The 23,057-nt window shown below is 39.6% G+C and overlaps 1 protein-coding gene across 1 annotated transcript in view; it reads left to right on the top strand.

The window, feature by feature from the left end:
* cntfr (ciliary neurotrophic factor receptor) overlaps nt 1–23,057 on the top strand; it is a 188,327-nt gene that overhangs the window by 56,017 nt on the left and 109,253 nt on the right. The window contains exon 2 of the mRNA XM_082157694.1: nt 13,846–13,927. Coding sequence (XP_082013820.1) covers nt 13,846–13,927 — 82 coding nt within the window. The remainder of the gene's footprint in view (nt 1–13,845; nt 13,928–23,057) is intronic.

Here is a 23,057-nt window from a genome sequence, read left to right as displayed (position 1 = left end):
TTTTATATGCAATTTCATAATAACATATGTTTGAAGTGTACTGCCGAATGTCTTGTCAAGCATTTATGGTAAATTAAAATATATTTTAATGTGATTTCTATTGAAACTTGTATGCCATGGATTTAAATCTATTTATAATTAATTACACATTTGTAATAAAGTTGCAATTAAGTACATTAAAAAAATTAAACGTAACTTTAAATGTAATATCAAATAACGCTCTACAATTAAAAATGTGGACTTATCGTGCATTTATTGGGGTGCATTGTTTGAAGCTAAATAATCTTTCTTCGTAGTTTTTTTATCAAAACAACTTCCGCCTCTTATTCTTTTTGGCTTATGTTGCGAACATCTCTTGCTATTCAACTTCTCTCTTCCGTCCATCTGGCTTCATTCTGGTAGCTCCTCCCAACATTTGTCTCATTTCATGCCTTGCTTTCCCTTAGTAAAATGGGTTGCAAACAGCATGTCATGTCTCTAAACCAAAAGCCATCTTATAAACAATCAGGCTATTTCGAGGCAAGGTTCATTCATGCAAAGCTGTGTACCGTTGCAGCACATTGAACTGATTTGTACGAATTAAAAATGACTCATGTGCCAATAGCAGAAAATCATTTTGTTTTAGTTTTTTTTGACAGGCAGACATCTTCAGCTCACAGGGTCTTAATTTGGTGTACATAGTAAAGGCCATTATTGTGTCTGCTCCAATACAATCTTCCATTTAACAAAGGTACTTTGCAAGTGGAGACCTTTCTCTGAAACTTGTCAGAATGATGAATGGTGCGCGACATGATCTGAAAAAGATCAAGGGCTTCGTTTGTCTGAAAGGCAGGGATGCAAAAGGCAGGGGCTTGCTGTCTAATCCTTGAAAAGCCGGCATGAAATCTGGATCTCGATTGGCTTCGCCTGCCTTTATTCTAAATGCATGGAGGAAAGTTGATGGTTCCACCTTTATAATCCACTCACAGATCACACAAGCAAGAATTTCCCCTGTCATTCATCAAATATAATTTTTCTTAAGCAACAACTGAGAATTAAAATCTGTTTCTTTGTATAATTAGACTGTACATTAGTTGTTGTATGGGAAAAATTACTTATTTGGCTGCTTAATGAGTTGTATGCTAATCTTCCGTTGTACATTATGGAATTCCACCGTGTAAATAGAACAGGGACATATTAATCTCAAAATTGATTAAAATGTCATTTAAATTCCTCATTTAGGCTTACATCTGAGCCAAGTTCAATCAGCTCTGTGTGAGAGATGTGTGGTTAAAACTTAATGTTGTAGATAGTTCTACCTGTGTTGAAATTGATGTCATACTTTGCTCGAAGTCCCTCAGGATGTCTGTGAAAGAGTAATTAAAGACTGAATTACCCGCAAATCCCTCCTAAAGAATCTTCTTTTCCCTCTGTAATGGCTGTTTGTTTTTTGTTTGGCATATGATCCATCTCTGATTTATTTTCTATCGTTACCAGACCAAATCCAGATATTTAAAGGGTTAGTTCACCCAAAAAACCCAAAACATTTCACCTCTCATTAATTACTCACCGTCATGTCGTGCCAAACCCGTAAGACCTTCATACATCTTCGAAACACAAATTAAGATAATTTAATGAAATTTTTGAGATTTCTGTCCCTCCATTGACAGTTTACGCAATTACAACTTTGATGCTTCAAAAATCGTATAAAGAGATTGTAAAACTAATTTGAATTGAGTGGTTTAGTCCACTTTTTCTGAAGAAACACAATTGCTTTATATGATGAACAGCTTTAATGTAGGCTTTTATTCACATATAAACATTCATCAATGCACATATCAGATATGGTAAATTGAAGCTCAAGTATGCTTGCTTGATGTGTGAAAACCAATGAGGTTCGTTCTTATGTTATGCAGCACGTTTGAGCTTCCGCAAAAAAAACCTCCCCAAAAAAATTGGCTTGTTCTTGTGTGCCAAGCAAGTACGGTTGAGCTTATCTTTATATTCCTCCCAGACCAAACTCAATGTGAAAATGTTACAAGGCTCAACAGGCCGAGATATAGTGAAAGTCTGGGTGAGAGACCTGTGCTCACTTGTCTATCTCTTTCTATTCCCTAAGCTCACACCTTTGGATCAATCCAGAATCCACATGACAGGAGCATTCGATCCATCTTAGAGTTCAGCGAGCTCTCCTTATATCACAGGCCTTGATAAAAACATAACTTCCACCCTTATAAAAAGAAAGCAGGCTTCCTTACTTCCTTCACACCACAGTTTTAGCCTGTACTATATCGATCAGTTGATCAAGTTGAAAAACTTGAACTTTGTTAATTTGAACTTTTTTTCATAATATTGTATCCTGCTTTTATTAAAAAGTAATAAACTAGATTTTCTGTGGAACTTGTCACCTGAATGCTAAGGTGGGAGTTTGCCAGGGCATTGGTAGGGTGTCCATGGTAATTCTTCTCTTTTTTGCCCAATTTCTAAGACTGCATCATGTTTGCTACCTCATTGAGAAGTTGCGATCACGATTTGCCAAGTGAAATGAAACTAGTTTAGACTATGTCAATAATAATTAGAGGAGTAATCTCTGTTTAGGTGAGAGCACTGCCTTAATACATTTTCTTTCTCAGCAAATCACTTGCTGTTCATTACAGAGTCTACTTTTATCTGCAAATCACATATTGCAAATAAGTCTCAGATTTTATAGGTTTAACACATTTGTGCAATAGGGAGTAAAGGTCAGATCTGCAAGATTATGATGATGAAGTCAATGAATTATAATAGGGATGTTTTCTCTCCAAGATGTCCACAAATCTTGCTGTACTTTTTTAAACCATTAATAATCATTATTTTGGCATCCTCCGCATGTCAGATTATTAACATTCTGCTCTGTAAAACTGAAAATTTGTAGTTGTTGCCTTAAAGAGCTATCTTTACCTGATCTGACCATTGTTATAACTTTCAGTAACTAAATGAAATGTTTTTTTGTTTTTTTTACTTGAATAAATTCATTCATTCATTCATTCATTCATTCATTGGTAATATTAAGTTAGCTGACAAAACATGATTTACAGTGTGGATATCATAAAGACGACAAAGAAAAAACAGCCAATCAAATAAAAACACTGAGTTCGCTCTGTAGCTCTGCACTCACAGAAATTGCAATTCTCTTTATAAATAAATGTTTATAGTTATGCAATACAGTCAAGAGTCTCCAGCTTTAAGCCAGGATATGAAGCAAAATGCATGCATTCCCTCTTCCCCCCCCCTCTTCCGCTTTCTGTAGCTGTAAACCATGTTCAGAGGGATCGATACTCTCTCCGATAGAGCAGCTAATGCACTGTGAGCTGATTTTGCTCAACATGACAACAGCAGCTCTGCTTGTGTGCTGTGTTTATTACTGACCAAACAGGAAGAACGAGGAAAAGGGTTATTCGGATATTCTTGGCTTTCTGACAGTAATGGCTGAAATGTTAGACAATCAGGGTAAACAAATAAAACAGAGCTGTTCGGTTATTATAATATTTACATACCTTGTAATCAATGTCATTTCCGCATGGTTGGTAATTGTGTCAAAAAAAGCTATTTAAAAATCATTATTCAGAACTAAGTTATTCTGTGAATTGAACATGTTGTACCTTAAGCATCAGTATTTTGCTGTTAATGATATAAGCGATACCTAATCAATGCCCCTTGGATTTCTCTTAGAGAAGGACTAATCCCCACCTCAAACCATCAAAATGCTAATATCCTTTCTGTTTGAAATGCTAGGAGCTTTCGCTCTCTCTAATTTTCCTATTCTGAAAAAGACCTTTCTGAGTAACATGAGAGAGCGAGAGAGATCAATAACTCACTGAAGCTCATTATTTATTATCCTACAGGCTGAAGGCAGCCGAGGAGAGGTGGTGTAAGGATTAGCTAGTATGGCTATCCCTGCCAAACATAGTCAATAGATACACAAAAGTGGCCCCAGAAATAAACTCCATTATCCCCTCCCTATTAGTATGCTATTAGCAATTATAGATTTTGCTGAGTTGCATCCCTCTGGGTTGAATGCAAACATGCCAGGCGCCTTGTCTGAGTTCAATCATAATATGCGTGGCAGAACGTGATCACAGGAGCGGTCTGAAACTCCCTAAAGCCAACAGAGCTTTGTGGCAAAAATATCAATATTAATGATATCACTTTTTTAGTGAGATATGTAGTCATTTCAAATTTGGATTCCCCAGAATGGCCAGAGTCACGTCATGTACTGTTCCATTGCATGAAATGGTTGTTAATAAATGGGCGACTACGCAACCGGCTTGACTTTGAGAGCAATGACAATAAGAGTCAGCGGATCAATAACCTAATTCTAAGTTTTTTAGACAGGCCTTCTTCAATATGTGTGAAATGAAATTGTCAATTGCACTCTGGTGAGCCAGAGCTCAGCTGGAGTGGGCATATTAAGTCAAACACCTGCCACTTGGGGAGGCTTTGTACTCAAAAGAGGAAGGTTATTATGCAGCATGACTGAGTCAAAGGGACAGGAGGATTTTGAGGCATGAGCCGGGTCTCTTTTTCCTCAGAGGAAGAACTGTAAGTGTCTATTGAATCAACTTTTAATATGTGCCAGTGACTGACTTTAAGGTTTCTTTGTGCTGAAGTGTTCTTTACTTTCAGAATATGTCTGCACTGTAGCCTCATCTCTTCCGGAAGCAAGACTGCTCAATAAATGTATATCATGTTTCTGACCCATTGGTCGTTACAGCAACAGTTTCATTGAAGGCAGACTTAGTAGTTCACTCTACTGTAACATCCAACACAGCAAAGAGGTTGCTGATGAATATCTTTGTGTGTTGAGTCAGGAGTTGCCCATCAAGGTGAAAAGACCCACAGCAGTTGCACTCAGTGATGCAAGAGAGTTGTCTGTCTCTGTCAGCACAAATCGATGGACTCTGTCAGAGCAAAAAGTGCACACACACCGATTTCCAGGTTGGTGGTGTAATTGTGTTGAATTAGGAGGATGTTGTTTGTGATCCCTGGACTGTGTGAAATGAAATCTGAAATGAAACTCAAAATGACACCCACAGAAGAAGACATTGTTCAATTACTGTTCACGAAGACTATACACAATGGCTTGAAAAACAATTTGTATTTATTTCACTTAAGCAAGCTTTGCCTCTGTTCCAAATGGTGACCTCGGCTCTTTCCACACTGGAATGACGTAATGTTGCATGGACTGTTGGGTATCACCGTGAAGTCAGGACCAGTGCTATCTCCACAAAAGGGTGCACTGTTGGTGCATCGAATGTGTAACAGAAGCACTGGTAGTCACTCTTTTGAACCGTAAATTGTTGACTGGGACACCCATTTATCTTGATGACCTCTTGGACACAAAGACAAAAACAAAGGCCACAAGATTGCAAGTTTACATCAAGTGCATCATTTTGGTCATGGCCTTTGTCTGAGGCATAATTTGACCAACACTTTCACTGAACTTGTATCACCATTGGTTGAAACAACAAGAGGGACTTTTCATTTGAAAACAAATTGTCCTTTCCTCCATCTTATAAGGCTAAAAAACTTTTCAGAGTGAAGGAAAGTGACCAACCACCTCAGTGGAATATTCTCCCCATGTGTAATTTAGGTATCTGGCAGGGATAGACGATGTGAGCATGGACTGGCTTTAATTGATTGTATGACTAATGAGCACTGAGAGGAGAAGGAAGCTGGGAATAGAATCCTAATCACTCTGTCAGACTGGTGATGAGACGAGCTTCTCGCCAGGGTCCTGCCTTACAGCTCACACAAGGCCCCTGGGCACATTTCCAATGGTTTCAGCTAGCTGTAGGACACTAGCCTCAGGGGTGTGCACATTAAGGTGTGCAAACAGAGAGTTCATCAAAAAGAGTCTGATATATACTAGTACAGATTACACCAGAGTGTCTACACGGTCACCTAACATTCTAGCAACAACAATTACTAATTTGTTTCGTGGCACAGTGGTTTTCAACTGATGGGTTGCAGTCCAGGAATAGGATGTCGAGTGGATAGGGTTGCATGAAAGTTAATGTTTCCTCTACATCCTCTACTCTACAATATGAGCAAATGTATCTGTCACTTGAGGGAAACTTATCAAAATAGGTAGGGGCCAACATGGACAGGTTATGTGAATGACCCTCATATTTAAAAACCTTGAGCAAACCTACACAAAGTCGAAGAAAATAAAACCCTGACTGCAATTATGGGTTCACTTGCAATAAACATGGTTTGTGCTGACCCCGATGTTGGGTCACCACTTGACATCAATGTAAAATTTGGGCCCTGACGCAAAACCAAGGGAGAACAACTGATATAGCTGACACTTTATTTGAAGCTACTTTAGTACACGTATTAGGGACCGTGCCTCCGATGTAACCTTTGGTTACATTTGTCGTTTATGGACGCAATGGTAATGAAACGGTGCAGGGTTGGATATGTCAACCTTTCACTTACCAGCTCACATCTTCAGCCACCCCAGCCTGTGTTGTACAATTGTTTATTGTAATCTTTTTTTCCGTAAATTAGACCTATACTAAAAGGTTCACTCTGTGGTGTATTCTTGCCTTTTTCATCGTTTGAAATAAATAAATACATTGCCCCCGAACTGAGCAAGTGGTGAGGTTTCATGGTTTACATTGGCAAGGCCCATGGACATAAATGATCTGAGAAGGACCAAGCCACTGTGGTATTTTGGTTTGAAGAACTCTCCGAAGCAAATACATCCTTTGTGAATGGGCAGAAAAATGTCCTGGCTTCAGGACTAACCACCTGTCAGTCTCTTGATACTCTCATCTCTTTCTCTTATTTCTTTCTCCTCTTCTCATTGAAGCCCAAGAGATCCTCACATTGTGACTTTTCTACATTTCTTGCTTGGTGTGTCACACCAGAAGAGCATAGTAAACAGTTGGCTGCAGTTTTGGTAGTTTGTCTGAGGAACAGATGTTGCTTTTGCGCAGTGGTGGCAGAGGCAAACCCCCGGTAGCACCACAGGGCATTTCTGCTGGCAGTTGCCAGCTGGAACCTTTGAACCCGAACTATCTGAATGGCTGACTCTGTCAAACATCTGTTTCCTTCCCAAGCACTGTTATTTTTGCTTATAGACCTTGCAACATTGACAAATTAACCTTTTTCACCTGTGGCCATGGGTGATGTGGTAAGCATAAATACTATCCAATCAGAACAATGATGTGCGATGGAAAGGTGGAGCGTTAAAATGCATTCTGCTTTTTCATTGGACATTCGGTTGACTGATAATGGACTGTGATCCATGGATCTTCCAAAAGTATTTGGAGATTGAAAGTGCTGCATTCGTCTCTGATTCTGAGGGGAGAAAGAGAGAAACAGAGTGTCCTTATACCATTAGCCCAGACTCTGCATGACAGATGTCCTCTTTAGACCAGTAAACCAATAGAAAAAGGATAATTACATCACAAGTCACAGATCACTGAGTCACTGTCAAGAGACCTTCTACTGCTCCTGCTAAGCTAAGAGTTTCTAAAGACCAAGACATTTTGGGCCCACAAACATTAGCAGGGGGAATATCTGCAGACCTTTTTCATTCCCAAAAATGAGATTGAAGTTTATGACTTCACTTGATGATATAAAAATTATTTTTATAGTCAGTCCACTCAGGGGCTAGGTACGTTCTAGTTATTTAGGTCCTACTGCTCTAAAGAGTGAGATCTCCAAAGTCCATGTTTCAGTAATATATGTCCAAATTTCCAATACAATGTCCCTTTTTGCTTCTCAGATTTCCTTAAATTATCTTTGAAGTAAGCCTTAACAGTTGCTCTTTTGTTAATTTGTTAGTTAAATGATGTAAACAACACTATCCTTATCCATAACCTCAGAACCTTATAGAGGGTAAAAGCATCCTGTGTGCATTCCGTTGTAGGGTGTCTGCTTATTTAGTCTCTCTGTAATGTCCCACCTGGCTCGGTGCGGTTAGCACACAGGGTGGCCGGGGTAAGGACCAGGCTCAAAGTAGGAAGGGTCTAACATAAAGAGAGTGCTTTTAGCTCCCACATAGAGCTCGTTTTATAGCTAGCCGAGTCTCACTTCAATAACTCATTTAGAATATGAACTGCATATTTAGTGCAGAGAGGGATTGTGGGTAAATACCAACAGCATGCTGTTTGCAGTGGGGCTTTCTGCTTGCATTTGCACAAGGGCTGATACATGTCATGCAGATGAGTAATGGCAGAGCAGAATGGTGTAAAATCGCACTAAATAATCTGTATCACAGCCTATAAACCAATTCTGTTGATGGCCTGCATTTTCACATTGGATAATATAGTCATAAAGCACTTCTTTAAAGACACTGACTGATGAATATTCATTGCATAGGTCCATCTGCACTATTTTATCATAAAATTGTTAAAGGTGCCATATGCGTGATAAACTCTTCGTGCTCCATGCTTTAAAATGCAGCTGTGCCTAATTTGGCATGAGGGACACAATGGGTTCCTAATTAGATTGCAAAAAGAGAGTGCTAAAAAATCTAGTTTAAAATAAATCTGCCAAGTTTTTGGAAATGTGCTCTTTGTATTCATGTTGGTTTCGTATGATTTTGATGTACAGTATATCTTTTTTTTTTTTTTTTTTTTTTTTTTTTAACGTTTTTTTTTTTAATATATTTTTCAAGATATTTGTTTCTTACAAATATCATTTATACATTTCATCACTTTTGGGGAGTCACACCACATGACATTTTATAACCAAATTGACAGGTTATTGACCTTCACACAGAGTTATGAGGTTCATGTGATGGTTTTACCACATGACTTTGGTCACACCAAGGACAGAACTTATTAACTCTTTCCCCACCAGCATTTTTTCCATCCACTGCAAAGCGTTATAGACCATTTTCACAAAAATTTCATGGCACCTGATTATGACTGATTATGAGTTATGAGACTGATTATGAGACTAGAATATTTTGTTGTATGAATATCTGAATATGCAATATATCAAAAGAAAGAACAGACCCTCTGCTTTTAAACAAACAAACAAACAAACAAAACAAAATACTTTTTATTCTAGCTTCATGTATTCTTTTTTTATCAACACTTGAATATGGGTAAGTTTCATAAAAAAAGCAACGTTCTGAGCAAAAAGCTGAGAAAATCGTGATTTTGTCAAAGACTGACAATATATAACTGTATAACAGTGAAAACATGGAAAGCCAGAAAATTTCGTCAAAGCGAAGCATTTTCTCACAAATGGCGGGGAAAGAGTTGATAGTAATAAGCAGTGAGTATGTAAGCTATGATAAATGTGTTAGTATATAATTTGTTTTTCTCTCTAAGAGATTAATGATTTTGTCATGATTATGAGACTTCTTTTCAAGAATTTGAAAATATGACTTTTTTTCATTTTCATAGAAAGACAGTTGCATCAAGCGGAAATTGTTTACTTTATGGATTTAAAAAAATATATAATATAGTCAATACAATAAAAAATGATGACATGTATTTCTAATGTACTTTTTAAATAAAATTGCACTTTTTCCAACTGGTCTATGTGCAGTCCTGATAGCTTCATGTACATTTTCTCTTACATCACCTTAACAAACTTCCCCATTTGCATTTTAAGTGAACACAGGTGCCAGCCCCGTAGCGCTAAAGCACTGATCCAGTATTGATTATTGGTCTTTTTTAAATTTATTTTTTATAACACCAGCACAGCTGCTCGAAGATCACAGCTCCACAGGCTTTGACAGGATTGACATTGTATTTGGCATGCAATTCGGGGTGATGTGACGGGTTTAAATGTCAGGGCTATTGGCTGTATGTGTGCATGGCCGTGTGCCATGTGCGCTGTAGCATGGGTGCTAATCTGAGAGATCTGTGATACGACTGGATTGATGGAGGGAATTAGTGTCAGGGGGGGTCTTGGATGCAAGACTTTAATTACAGGATATGACCTCAGAGTTTGTGTGTGTGTCAGTAGGAAGACTAGAGCCTTTGTGGAAAATTGATTGAGATTTTATCTTTGGATGTTCAGAGACATTTAGGGCTGAGCGATATATTGAATATTCATGATATATTTGTGATAATTTTGCTGGACATATAAAATTCGGCATCATCATGATTATCACAACGATTTAAATGCAAGCTTTTTATTTGGTCATTAAGATTCTTAAAGGCTGCTTCATTAGACTAGTTTCACAATCCTTCTGGTCTTGTGACTATGATTATGACTGAATATGACTATGAAGCAAGTTGCTTTAATGGAGTATCAGATTTGAACCGATTTGAAGTAGTAAAAGGGGCATTAAGGTTGGTAAAGTCAAACCATTTTCATGAATCATTGTGTAATATAAATTGATGCACATCTAAAAATGTTTTCTTTTTCTTTCTTGTGTTTTAGCAGTAAAAGCCAAATATGCATTATGCAAAATATACATAGTTTTTTTTTTATTGTGAGGTTATATACAGTGTGTATATATATATATATATATATATATATATATATATATATATATAAAATGCATTATATTTAAACATTATTAAAGCACATACCTGGTTCTGAAACTGATTTGCCAGTAGAAAACTTAATTTTGATAAAAAAATAAAAAAATAAAAAACTTTATACATGTAATGGTGAGCTATTTAAGATCCATGTATCATCTTTGCAACTCTAGGGGGACTTCTAGAAAGCATTGATATGCTACTGAAGATTTTCAGAGTTCACTGCCATTGGCACTGCTATTTGTATTCAACATGTAGACTAATCTCCATATCCTTTAGGCCACATTGATTCATATTGGAGAATGCTTTGGGAAGTGGAGATTTTTCTGAAGGGAAAGTAAAAAAAAAAAAAAACCCCAGATAATAAAGAATATTTGCGATTTCCGTTCATCTGTCAGCGAAAGGTTTGGTGGGATTTTCCTGGCTGGTTCTATTTTGTGATACTTCATACCTTCTTTGCAAGTATTCAGTTCAGGCTTTCCAATTTAAATGCAAATTTTACAGGACATCACAAGGATCCTGAGATGGGTGCAAAAAAATCATTCAGCACCAACGATAAATTATATATTTTAATTAACCAGTGAGAGAAATGCCTCTATTCAGCAGCAATGGCCATAAATAAGATATGAATAAATAAATAAGACAGGAGATAAAGGCGAGCAAAATGGGTCTCATTGAGCAACATTATTATAAAATCTGCAGAGCCATGGGATGTCATTAAGAGAAGGATCCTGAGCTGTCAGATATCAAATGTATTGTTCACGAGTTTGATGGGCTAAATGCTACTTATGGCCTCCAGAAAAGGAGGAATTCTGAAGAACTGACAGAGAGATACAATTTTAATTTCACTCCTGTCAGTCCTTTTTTTTTTTTTTTTCTCGAGTGCTGGAATAAATATGAAGTGTCAGTCAAAAGACTAAAGTATTTCTCTGCTTTACTCAAGAATCTCAACGGAATAGAGGAAAGCTTTGGTTTTTAAACAGTGGTAATTGAAAAAACGAAAAGTGCACTTTCAAAATACTGAAAGTCATTTTTGACATACTTTTAATTTAGGCATACTTATTAAGTTGAATGTGAAAGGGTCATCAACTGTATTCTGTAATGATATTACTCCATAAGTAGTGCTGGGCAGCAATATTTGAGTAATATCTGGACATATTCTTAATTTCAAAGAGTTTATTCTCATTCGAATGTAAATTATGACCTCATACAATGTTTATGATGCATTTTTGATGAACGACACACAGAGACAAACAAACGCAAAGACGTTATTCAGCGATGATGTACAATATTGACTTAAGTCTAAGACATTGATCAAACAAAGAAAATAGTTTGCTATTTTGTCTTCACACTTGTGTGTATGTGAACCTTGTGTTTAGTGAGTGACGAATGCTGGGTAAATACAGCATGTTGATAAAAGACACGCTAAGTATGCAGACCCATGAATCAGAACATAATAAGTAGCTGACAAAAAGCAAAATATCCACAATATTAAACACCCCCATCAATAAAAGCAAATATTATAGGCACATCACTCCCACATACATCTTCGACACCAGCCAAGACAAGCATATTCTTGCCAGCAAAAACAATCAAGAACTTTTGCTACAAGTGAGCTAGGTTCTCCCCAATTAGCAAGACGGTGTTGTGATTACAATGTTAAATATATAAATAAAGTGTGTATACATTTCCTTTAGCAAGTTAACCATCCTGATAATGGGGTGTGTTATAATTTCCTGTTTAACTTTAATGGATAACTACCGTTGGGATCATGGGAGACAATTACAGTGTACAAAAAACCTTCTGCTTGTATTCCATCCATGGCTTTATGTGTGCATTCATTCAGTTTTTTTTTATAGTTCTTTTTTTTTTATTCTTGGTTATGAATATTCCCTGTCTCACTCTGATGAATGCCTCTCTTTGTGCTTGTTTTAACTGTGGGCTCTTTTTAATGTTTTAAATGCTGGTGTGCTTAAGGAGACAAATTGATATCCTGACCCTACAATGTGTTGTCTTTGGTCTGGATTTCAAATGTTTCACTGTGAAGTCTTCCCATAGGAAAGAAAATCACAAAAGGAGTCCTTGTTAATATCTCAATTATTTCTCCTGGACAAAAATGAGATTACATTGAGATGAAGTTTTGTTTAAGTCTCCTGCTTCTCAGATTTTCCCAGTAATCTCACATATGTCGCCTCTACAGTTTCAGAAGTGATCTTAGCAATGCCTCAAACTGATTTTCTAAGATATGAAAGTCTTTCATCAAATACAAATAGGTAATTATTAATTATTTTTGCAATTCCATTTGCTTCCACTTGTAGTGCATACATTACACACTGTAACTTTAAATGAATCTGGAACTCCATTTATAGTGATTTCAGCAAACTTCCACTATTTTGCTTACTTCAACCACATGACATACTAGCAGCCAATGTCGTTCAAAAACCCATGAACATTTAAAATGATTGATAGGCCAAGAGTTTTTCTGATTTAAGTTAAAGAAGTGTTCTGTTTTGCTGTTCACAGGATCTAGGGCTGTCACAGAGACAGTTATGATTGATCAGGAGACCTGTTTCATATCTGTCAGGTAGTAGGAAAATCTTATGTGAGCGAATGTGTTTTTTGTGCCACTGTTGACACTAAATGGAATTGAAGGCTGTTTGTTTAAATGACCCAGCTAAGTCAGCCAGAACAACAGTGGCTCAACCAGTGGTCTGATTTTGAAACAAGACTACCCTGTCAGGTCTTAGAGTGACTATAAATGTGTGTGTCAGATAAGGGAGACATTCCGAAAGTGTACATTTAGGGGAAATCCAATAACAGGTTTGGGAAACACTGTCCTGAAATCTGAATTCTGAAATAGCAATAATGATCAAACAACATTTCCCCTGGTTAAAAAAAAAAGAAAAAAAAAAAAAAGAAAAGTTTGTGTATGGAGAGAGTGAGAAAAGATAGAGAGAGAGAGAAAAAAAGAGAAATAGAAGGCCAGATGAAGAGAGACTAAGGAGGTCTTTATGATGGTCAATCCTGGATCCAAACAGTCTGGCATTGTCTTTCCTTCTTCCTATTTCTCATCTTGGTCTGTCTATCCCACAGCCAGTTGGCCAGAGAGAATATCAGTCCCAGAGGGCATTGATTCCACTGATGAGACGCTATAAAGTAGGGAAGAGAAAGAGAGAGAGAGACGGAGATAGAGAGAAGTGGGGCGGGGAATCAGCAGGCAGATACATTGGAAGAAAGAAAACGAGTGAGAGAGAGGGGGAGGGAAGGAGGAAACTGTCCTCCTCATGCTGTCTTGGCATCGGTGCCACCCAGTTTCTCTCGGGCAGGCCAGAAGCCTCACGATCTACCTCTGTGTGTGTCTCTGCAGATGGCCAACATTGTGACGTCCTTCTGCTGTGTGGTGCTTGCAGCCGTGGTGGTGGTTTATGCCCAAAGGCGCAGCCAGCAAGGTAAGTCCACATTTTGGATACTTCCTCCATCTGTTGTGGGTCTCCGGTGTCCGTGTTTGGTCAGGAACAAGACAATTTCTTAACAAAATCAGCTACATCTTTTGTAGATTAGGGATCAGTTTGTTCTTTTCTGGCTATGTGTCTTGACTTTCTTTTTACTTGTCACTTTCTTTGCGTCCCTCCTTCAGTCTGTCTGTTGGAGTGGAACAGAGAAGTCACATTGTGAGCAGAGGGTCAGTATCACCTGACTGTGGGGAGGGGTGTGTGTATGTGTGTGTGAATGCTGTTTAACGCATGGCCTGGCTGCTCGGAGACACAGAGGCAAGCCTGTTACTGTGTCAAAAACTAGAGATCCAGAACAAAGCAATCCTCGGATTGTGTTTGAATGTGTCTAAGTTTGGACCAGACATGTTATCTTGCTGACTGTGATGGGTTCTCTCATGCTTGGGTGAATAAGCAACTATGTTGTTTCTGCATTTCAATTCAGTGTCATTTTGCAAGACCTTGGGGTGGAAGTGCTACCGAGGCATCCTTGTTTTGTTGGAAGCTACTATAAAGCTATTGTCATTTTTTTCAGTTATTACTCAAGCCGGGATATTATGCCGTTTCCTAACCAGGTGCAACTCAAGTTTCCATCAACAAGTAATTTGTCTGTCCGCAGAGAAAGCCAAAATGCTTCACAACGCCATACAAGCTCAGCCAATCAGAACATATTTCATGGACCTTGCACACTAGAGAAAACTAACGGTTTGATGGAAAGGAATGCGTATAATACATTTAAGGGGTTTGGAAAAAGTGACACAGTTTGAAACGAAGAAGGAAGAGCTAATTGGATTAACTGCCTACACCAGAGTGTGTTGCAGCAAAAGTGTTTCTCAACTTTTGGTCACATGATATAGAATCATTTTGCAAGACTCTTTGAGTTCCCTATCAGTCAGTCACGTTCAACGTTACGTCAGATGTGATCTGACGAATTGGGATCTCGCCTGAGAGCCAAATCACCTTTGAGTGTAAACTGAACGAGCCAATGCACATTGACGTGTGAGATTTGCATCTCGCGCTTTGCCCCTCATGCTGAATCAGATTCCAAGTTGACAGCCATGCTTTCCTGGGCTGCTGTGCGCTCGGTCTCGATCTGAGCTTCCGTTGCTGGTGTCTGGGGGCGCAGCATGACGTGTAAATCGCCTTGCCCCGCACCCCATGCCTTTCTTGCCGGATGTGCATGAAGAACTTTGGCAGTATGGAAGCATATTGGGGCCAATATGGAACACCAAAGATGCTAACATCGGCATAAAAAGTTTTTTCCTCTTTCTCTACCCTTGATGGTGGTGGTCAGGGGGTTCGTGGTGATTCCCCAGATGGAGTGTGCAGTTGCAGTGCCGCCAGCGTGCTGCAAGTGAGTGTTACCACCTGGTGGGGTCATCCGCAAACCTATCCAGCACCTGTGAGAGAACAGTAGCTCTGGCTGCTGGGGCTTACAGTGCTGCTGGACAGACCGCCTCTGCTCTGCATGCGATGGCCACCCTGCAACTCTACGAGGCCAGAGCACTTATAATGTACGAGGGTAGTTCTGAGCCGGGGTTGATGCAGGAACTGCCCACAGTGACTGACCATGATGAAATTCACAGTGCAGGTCCTCGACCAGACGATGTCCACCTTGGTGGCCCAGAAGCGCCCCCTGGCTAAAACTTGCAGAGGTGCGAGATATGTTCAAAATGCTCTCTCAATGCCCATCTCATAATGTTGCCTTTTCGGCTATACTGTCGATGACTGGGCCCAGCAGTTCTCCACAGTTCAGAAGCAGGCTGAGGCAATCAAGAGCTTGCCACGTGCTATCAGATCAGTCGTGGGCTGCTCGTCACACAAGGGCGTCGGCCCCCTGCAGCAAAAAAAAAAAAAAAAAACTACTGCTCTACTGTGATTTCGAGCCCTCCGCAGGAAGACAATGCCACCCATCTCAGACCGCCAAGCGGTCGGTGAAACACCACCCCAGAGATGGATGGAGCTGATCTTTTGCCGGACGGAGAATCTTTTGAGTTAAATTTCTGTTCGGCACGGTACCCAAAGTCTTCTACCTCTGGGTCCCAAGAGGGTGTGGATGGCAGTGTGCGACACTATGTCTTGCCACTCTCATCCACCTCTCCTATCGCCAGCGGGCAGCAGTATGCGGTTCGAGGACGCTATGCCTTCTCACACAACTCCTGCCCAACCGTGGAAAAAAAACGTTCATATCTTGATTCTCCCTTGACAAAGACCGCTCCCTTTGCGTTCGAGGGTCTGGTATATTAGTACAAGGTCCTCGCCTTCGGGCACCTCAGCCAGCTGGGGCTTCAGGTCAACTGGGAAAAGAGAAAACTCTCCCCCGTGCAGAGTATCTCTTTTCTCGGTATGGAGCTGGACTCAAGTCAGCCTGACAGCACACCTCACAGAGGAACATGTTTGCTCGGTGTTGAACTGCTTGAATTCACTCAAGAGCAGGACAGCGACCCCAATGCAACTATTTCAGAGGCTCATTGGGCATATGACATCCGCGGCCGCAGTAACGATGCTCGGATTGCTTCATATGAGGCCGCTGCAGCACTTGCTTCACGGCCGAGTCCCGAGATGTGCGTGGTAACACGGCACGCACCTGGTGACAATCACCCCGGCCTGCCGCCAAACCTTCAGTCTGTGGTTGGACCCTGCTTTTCTACGGGCAGGAGTTCCCCTAGAACAAGTGTCCAGACATGGTGTTGTCTACATGGATGCCTCCACCACTTGCTGGGGTGCCAATTACAACAGGCATGCAGTTTCGGGGGTTTGGTCTGGACCCCAACTGCATTGGCACATCAACTGCCTCGAGTTGCTAGCAGTACGGCTTGCGCTGGGCTGCTTCAAATCGCCACTACTAGGCAAGCATGTAATGGTCCGAACGGACAGCACTTCGGCCACTGCTTACATCAATCATCAAGTGTTGCTTCCTCCTGGGCGCTGGCACACGGCGCCTCGCTGATAGATATATGTAGAGCTGCGGGCTAGGCAACACCCAACACCTTTGCCAGATTTTACAGTCTTTATCTAGAGCCAGTGTTCTACCGTGTACTCGCCAAGTGGCCAGTGAACGCCGGGGACCCGCTCGGTGTCTCGCTTGCTGCGCCATTCCCCACCTATGGACCAGATATGTGCGCTTATCTTGCTCCTCAGTAAAGTTCCCCAGCTGGCGAACCCTGTTGAGTTCCTTCACAACCCTTGGCAGTCAGACGTGACGGAGCATCCACCACTAGGCCTAACACTCGTAAGTACGCCCAATGGTTGACCCCTGTGCTAGGCTAGGTGCCATTTGTTGTGATCCCTACGGTGATCCTATATTTATATTCTTCCATGGTACGGCTCTCCTGTCTGCAAGCCCGTGGCTTTCCCTTGGCAGAGTCCGCTCTACCGTTCCTGCCGGTGTTGACTCCCCCCCTATCTAGGCTGGAGCTACCTCAGAGAAATTCCATATGTTGCACTGCCCTAATGGCCAGTCCATATGTGTAATTACCACATGATACCTCCCTACGGGCAGGATGTGCGTTCTATAGCGTCCCTTTCCGCCTGGAAAAGGCACGCTTTCCCAGTGTTATCCAATAATCTCACTGAATGGGTCATGCGGAACAGCAGTGATCGGCTTTTTCGGTGCAAAGCCCTGTCCCATCTTCCATCCCAGTAGGTGCGGGGGGATCAGGTGGCTTATGCAGAGCTTTGGAAGGAGCAGAATTCCCAATTCGTCAGATCACGTCTGATGTAACGTTGAACGTGACTGACTGATAGGGATCATCTCGGTTACGTTTGTACAATTCACGTAGTTTAGATTACTGTACCACCGCTGAGCGGCCGGGTCAGGTTTGAGCACCCCTGATGTAGAATCTCAGCATCAAATTGTTCCTCATTTGTTCTATATAATGTACTTCAAGTCACTTATAATAAAAGTGGTTGCTAAATGACTACTTGCTAAAAAAGGAATCCTGACCCTATGCCAGTCAAAACTGCAGATGTAGCTTCAGTTGGGAACATGGTTTGAGAGTGATAAGGCATCTTCTTGGATGTCTAATGCTGTTGTCATCCCCCCACACCCCTGCGGCGGCCCACGTTTTGTTGAAGCGAGTCTCTCACTAAAGCTGATTACATCGCTATAATGCCTAGTCATTGGCATGTGTTTCTTTGGCAGGCTTGTAGCACTGATACGATGATGTCATAGTGGGATGACATCACCACGTCATCCATCAGCAGTGCTGCTTATCTGTTGCCACACTTGTTCTGATTGGTCAGCTGATCATGTTTAATCTAGACAGCAGTCATCACAAACACAAACCAAGTAATGCCATCTAAGCCTTTTGCGTACACACACACACACACACACACACACACACACACACACACACACACACACACACACACACACACACACTCAAAAGTGAATGCCAGTACACAAAGAGACTTGAGTACAGATGGACCAAAAAATAATAAATACACAGATGCAGAATCGAGAACAGTTTCATTACAACACACAAATATAGAGAAATGTGTGTTAATGTGATAATTAACTTTCTATTCACACGGTCACACAAGATTTGTGTTTAATGCAACATTAGTGTAGGTATAATTATTGTTGATATCTTTCAAAATTAACCATGACAAATGCAAAGAGTTTGTGACTTAATTAAAATGTTTCTTATTGACTAAACTGGATTTGACATCTTGGAAAGTCTTTATCAGAATTCTGCCATCCATTTAATATTCATAGATTTAATATTATGCCACTTTTTCTCAGCAGTTTTTCTGTCTGCAATCTCTGTGTTCGGGCAAAGCTTTATACTGCCCCATATGTCTGTTCTTGTGACAAACTGTCAAAGCACCCTACTTCAGTTGCAGGTGGATCTCTTCTCATGACAGTGCAAATGTGAGTAATTGCATTAGAGTTTTGTAAACCTTCGAAGTTTGGTTAGTAAGCAGGGTCTGTTGCAAACTATAAGTCTTGAAGTTGAAGACCAAACAATGTTCCTAACAAAGATTTCAGGTCCATATAATCCTGTCAATCACAAGGATAAAGGTGTAAACCCTGATTTTGTGGGGAAAGGAAGTTCTGCATCAACATCTTTTGTTAGTCCGTGAACAACATTCCAGGCTAACAAACATAGTTTTAACCCCATTTCCAAACAATAACTATCTAACCTAAAAGCAGGTTGAAATGATTGGGTTACTAAGGCATGTACAAGGATAGCAGTGCTGTTTGTTGTCAAAGAAGGACAAAGACGGTCTATGTTTCGCGCATGAATAATATTATTAATGTGAGCTTCAAAGGATAGGGTGTTATCAAGGACAACACCCATACTTTTAACCTGCATGGATGGCAAAACTATGGACTGGTCAATAGTGAGAGAGAAGCTATCAAATTTTGCCAGAGTAGATTGTGTACCTACCAGGATCATTTCAGTTTTGCCACTATTGAGTTTTTTTATGACAACCAGGTTTTAATTTCAGCTAAGCAGCTGCACAGAGAAAGTGGAGGAAAAGCAGAAGTAGGCATGGAAACAGGGGTAAAGCTGGGGATTGTCAGCATAGCAGTGGAAATGAATACGGTACGTCCTAAAAATGTGTCCAAGGGGCAGTAAATAAATAATAAATAAAAGATGGCCCAAGACTGAGCCTTGGGAAACACCAGTGGTAACTTGTGATGGCTGAGATCTGAAGTTGTACAAATTCAGTGCGACCAGAAATATACAATCTAAACCAAGACAGGCAGGTTCCCATTACTCCAAGGGAGGCCAGTCTGTCTAGGAGGATGATTGTATCAAAGGCCACACTCAGATCGAGCAAAATAGGTAAAGTCAGCTGACCAGAAGCCACTGCCATAAGAAGATTGTTAGTAACTTTGACAAGTGAGGTTTCTGTGCTATGAAGTGGACAAGTGAATGAACAAATGTTTTTAATAATTTTTTTGTTTTGTTTTAGTTAACTTTTAGTTTACTATAATAACCCTGCAGACAACCAAAGTCAACTTTTGACTTTCTGCACTCTTCTTGTACATCATGTAGTCCAGACCAAACTTTAATTTATTTTGAAAATAGATTCATATTATAATGAGTTTACACATGATGTACTAACACTGGAAAGATCCATGATGTATTATTTTAAAGTGTTTTGTCATTAATTCTTCGATCACTCTTGTTTACATGGAGGGGGCGGGGCTTATCATGAGTGAGCAATTCGCACCAGGAATCAGAGTGATTTAAGAAATTTAAGCGAGAACTCACTCTTAACTCTCCAACAAATTAAACAGTGTTTTGGTTAACAATTTATAATAAAGGTACATGAATAATTAAAATTAAAATAAAACTTAACCTGAATTAAGTTACACTTAAAATTAGGAATAGGGTTTTATTTTATTTGGACATGTAAACTGATGAAACAACAACAAATGTGGTGCCAATACACATTTGCAGAGAACAGTGGTAAGATTTTATCTAAATGGTATGTTTATTGGAATGTGAAGTAACTGGAAATAGTTTTAATTTGAAAATGAAAGATTTTGGAATGGTTATTTTAAGAAATTGGCTTGGCATGCACATGATAAAATGAAAGATTTTTTTTCTTCTTAATCTGACACCTTTGATTTCCAATTCCTTGAAACTGGTTAATAACGGACTGTCTTCATTAAATACACATTTTACACATAACAGAAATATAAATAAAGAGTAGAAGTGTAAGCGGTATGCTTTTGAGCTGAAATAATAGATCAAGTCTAGGGATATTTTTAAGCTAGGACTAAGAATACTACCCAGCCCCATCCTTCCATCAGAAAAGACAGACAAAGCCTTGTTTTATGTCATCAGTCAATGAGATTGAGTCAAGACAAGCCCATCTCTAACAATTTAATTATTCATGAGACCCTAAGTGAGAATGAGAGCAAATATATTTCAGAACATCCATTGTCCTGGTCAGTTTCAATCTGGCTCAGCGTGGAGAGGCTGTTGAATTCAATCAATCACTTGTTTGTCTCTAGTGGCCTAAAGGGCCTCATAATACACAAGTACCCTGTTTGATGACGGCATCTTGATCAAGTATAGCAATGTGGAATGAATAATGTTGGTGAATGATGTGTCTCATGTGCAGACGTGCTGGATTATAACAGCAAATGGACAGCTTTCAGATATTAGCATTTCGACATGCGTGATTTCAAAACCGGGATTAAGACTTTGTCTTTAGTTGGTAAGCTGTGACTGGATCAGACATTTCTCTGCTGGCGTTCTTTGGCAATGGACAAATAATGTTGAAGCCGTCTACTAGCCATCTCCCCTAAATAGAAAAAAAACAGCATCCCTTTGGAGTACAAGTGTGAATTTTATCAACAACTCCAAGTTTGGCTGTGTTAGAGGTGTTGAGAATATGTGCGTATTGCCTCCCTAGAGAATTTGCATGGATTTTGTGGCACAATTGCACATTAATGTTTACTTCAAGAGCGGTGACGTTAAAGCTAGAAAGTGTGAACTGTCTCTCATGCTCATACCCTGAATCAGCAGGGGGTGAAGAGAGAATGAAAGCGAATGCAGAGGCGATTTTCAAGGACGTCCTCGTTCGCAAAAAGAGCGTGTGAAAGAAGTCAGGTGCATGAACTTCTCACACTGTCAACACCCTTCAAAATACATATCTCTTTTACTACCATTTTCAATGTGCTCTAGCTCCGCTTCAAGGATTTATACTAAACACTGCTTACATTGGGTGTTAAATGATAAAGCCTTATTCAGGAAAACCAGCTTCAGCCTTACCATGTGCTTGCTGAACTGTTTACCTTCAAAGATGTGCAAAAATAAACGTCTCACTACAGTGTATAAATCATTCAAACTCTCCACTGTCAATAAAGAACCTTTTCCTGCATCAATCAATGCTCAAGATGTTCTCCTTGGAAATCCCAACACCGAAAGCATAAAATTGGCATGGCTACACACAGCGCTGAGGAAACAGCTGTTTTGTGTGAAGCTACAGATGTAGGCCGTGTACTTCCCTTCCGTAGTTGCACTGTTATCCTCTTTTAATTAAACTGTGGAAATGAGACAACAAAGGATAATCTTATGAATCTTGTCAAGGACATGTGTGCGGCATATTTCACCCTAATATCACAAGAAATAAACAAGATGATGCTATGTTAAAAGAAACATGTAGAGTATGTATGAAGTATGTTTTTAAAATACGTATGTTTGGTTTTTAGTTGTGAAATATTTCACATTGACATTATTCTTTATATTCTGAATGAATCTCACAAAAACATGTTCCTTAACAGGAAAGTTCACCAAAAATTGTCTACTGGTTGTTAACACCCTAATGTCTTTTTAAAAGTGTAAGACTTTTTTTTCCCCTGTGGATAATGAAGATATTTTGAGATATGTTGAGTTTTTTTTTTATTGTTTTTTTTTAGATAGTCCATACAATGGAAGTCAATGGACACCAAATCAGTTTAGTTACTAAGAATCTTCATGATTTTTTTTTTTTTTCAGAATGTTCACTTTTGGATGAACTACCTCTTTAAAGGAGACCTGATATGTCCTTTTTCAAAGCCTTGATTTTGTTTTTGGGGTCTACTAGAACAGATTTTCATGCCTGCATGTTCAAAAAATATTTTTTACTAAATATTTTTCACATATTTGATTGTTGCAGCTCCTCACTTCTCAGTCTGTCAGTAACACTCTGTTTAGTTCCTGTCTCTATTAAGCCCCTCCTTTCGAAAAGTGCAATGTGCTCTGATTGGTTGGCTGGACCATTGTGTTGTGATTGTGATTTTTTGTGGTTTTTTTATATATTTTTTTATACATTTCAAATGATAATCCAAATTTGAGGTCGATGGATGATAGGCGAACGTTTGGATTTCTTGAATTCTATGATTGTTTTACTCTGAAAGATTTGCTAGCTTAGAATTAGGCCGTTGGGTCAAAATTTTGCCTCCTGCCATTTTGGAATAACCTCTGTGTCCGGAGTATATATAAAATGCCTTAAAATGCAGTTCTGGTTGGCTGCTCACTAGGTTTTGGAACAGGGCTTAAGTGTCCATCCCCTTGGTCATGAGCCAAATAGCATGGCCATTCTAGGATTTTGCGAGCTCGCTAATGGGGAATGTTTA

This window comes from Leuciscus leuciscus (assembly GCF_965113295.1).
Source record: "Leuciscus leuciscus genome assembly, chromosome: 24".
Lineage (NCBI taxonomy): Eukaryota > Metazoa > Chordata > Actinopteri > Cypriniformes > Leuciscidae > Leuciscus > Leuciscus leuciscus.
Note: the sequence above shows the minus strand (reverse complement) of the source record. Positions and strands in the feature narration are given on the sequence as shown.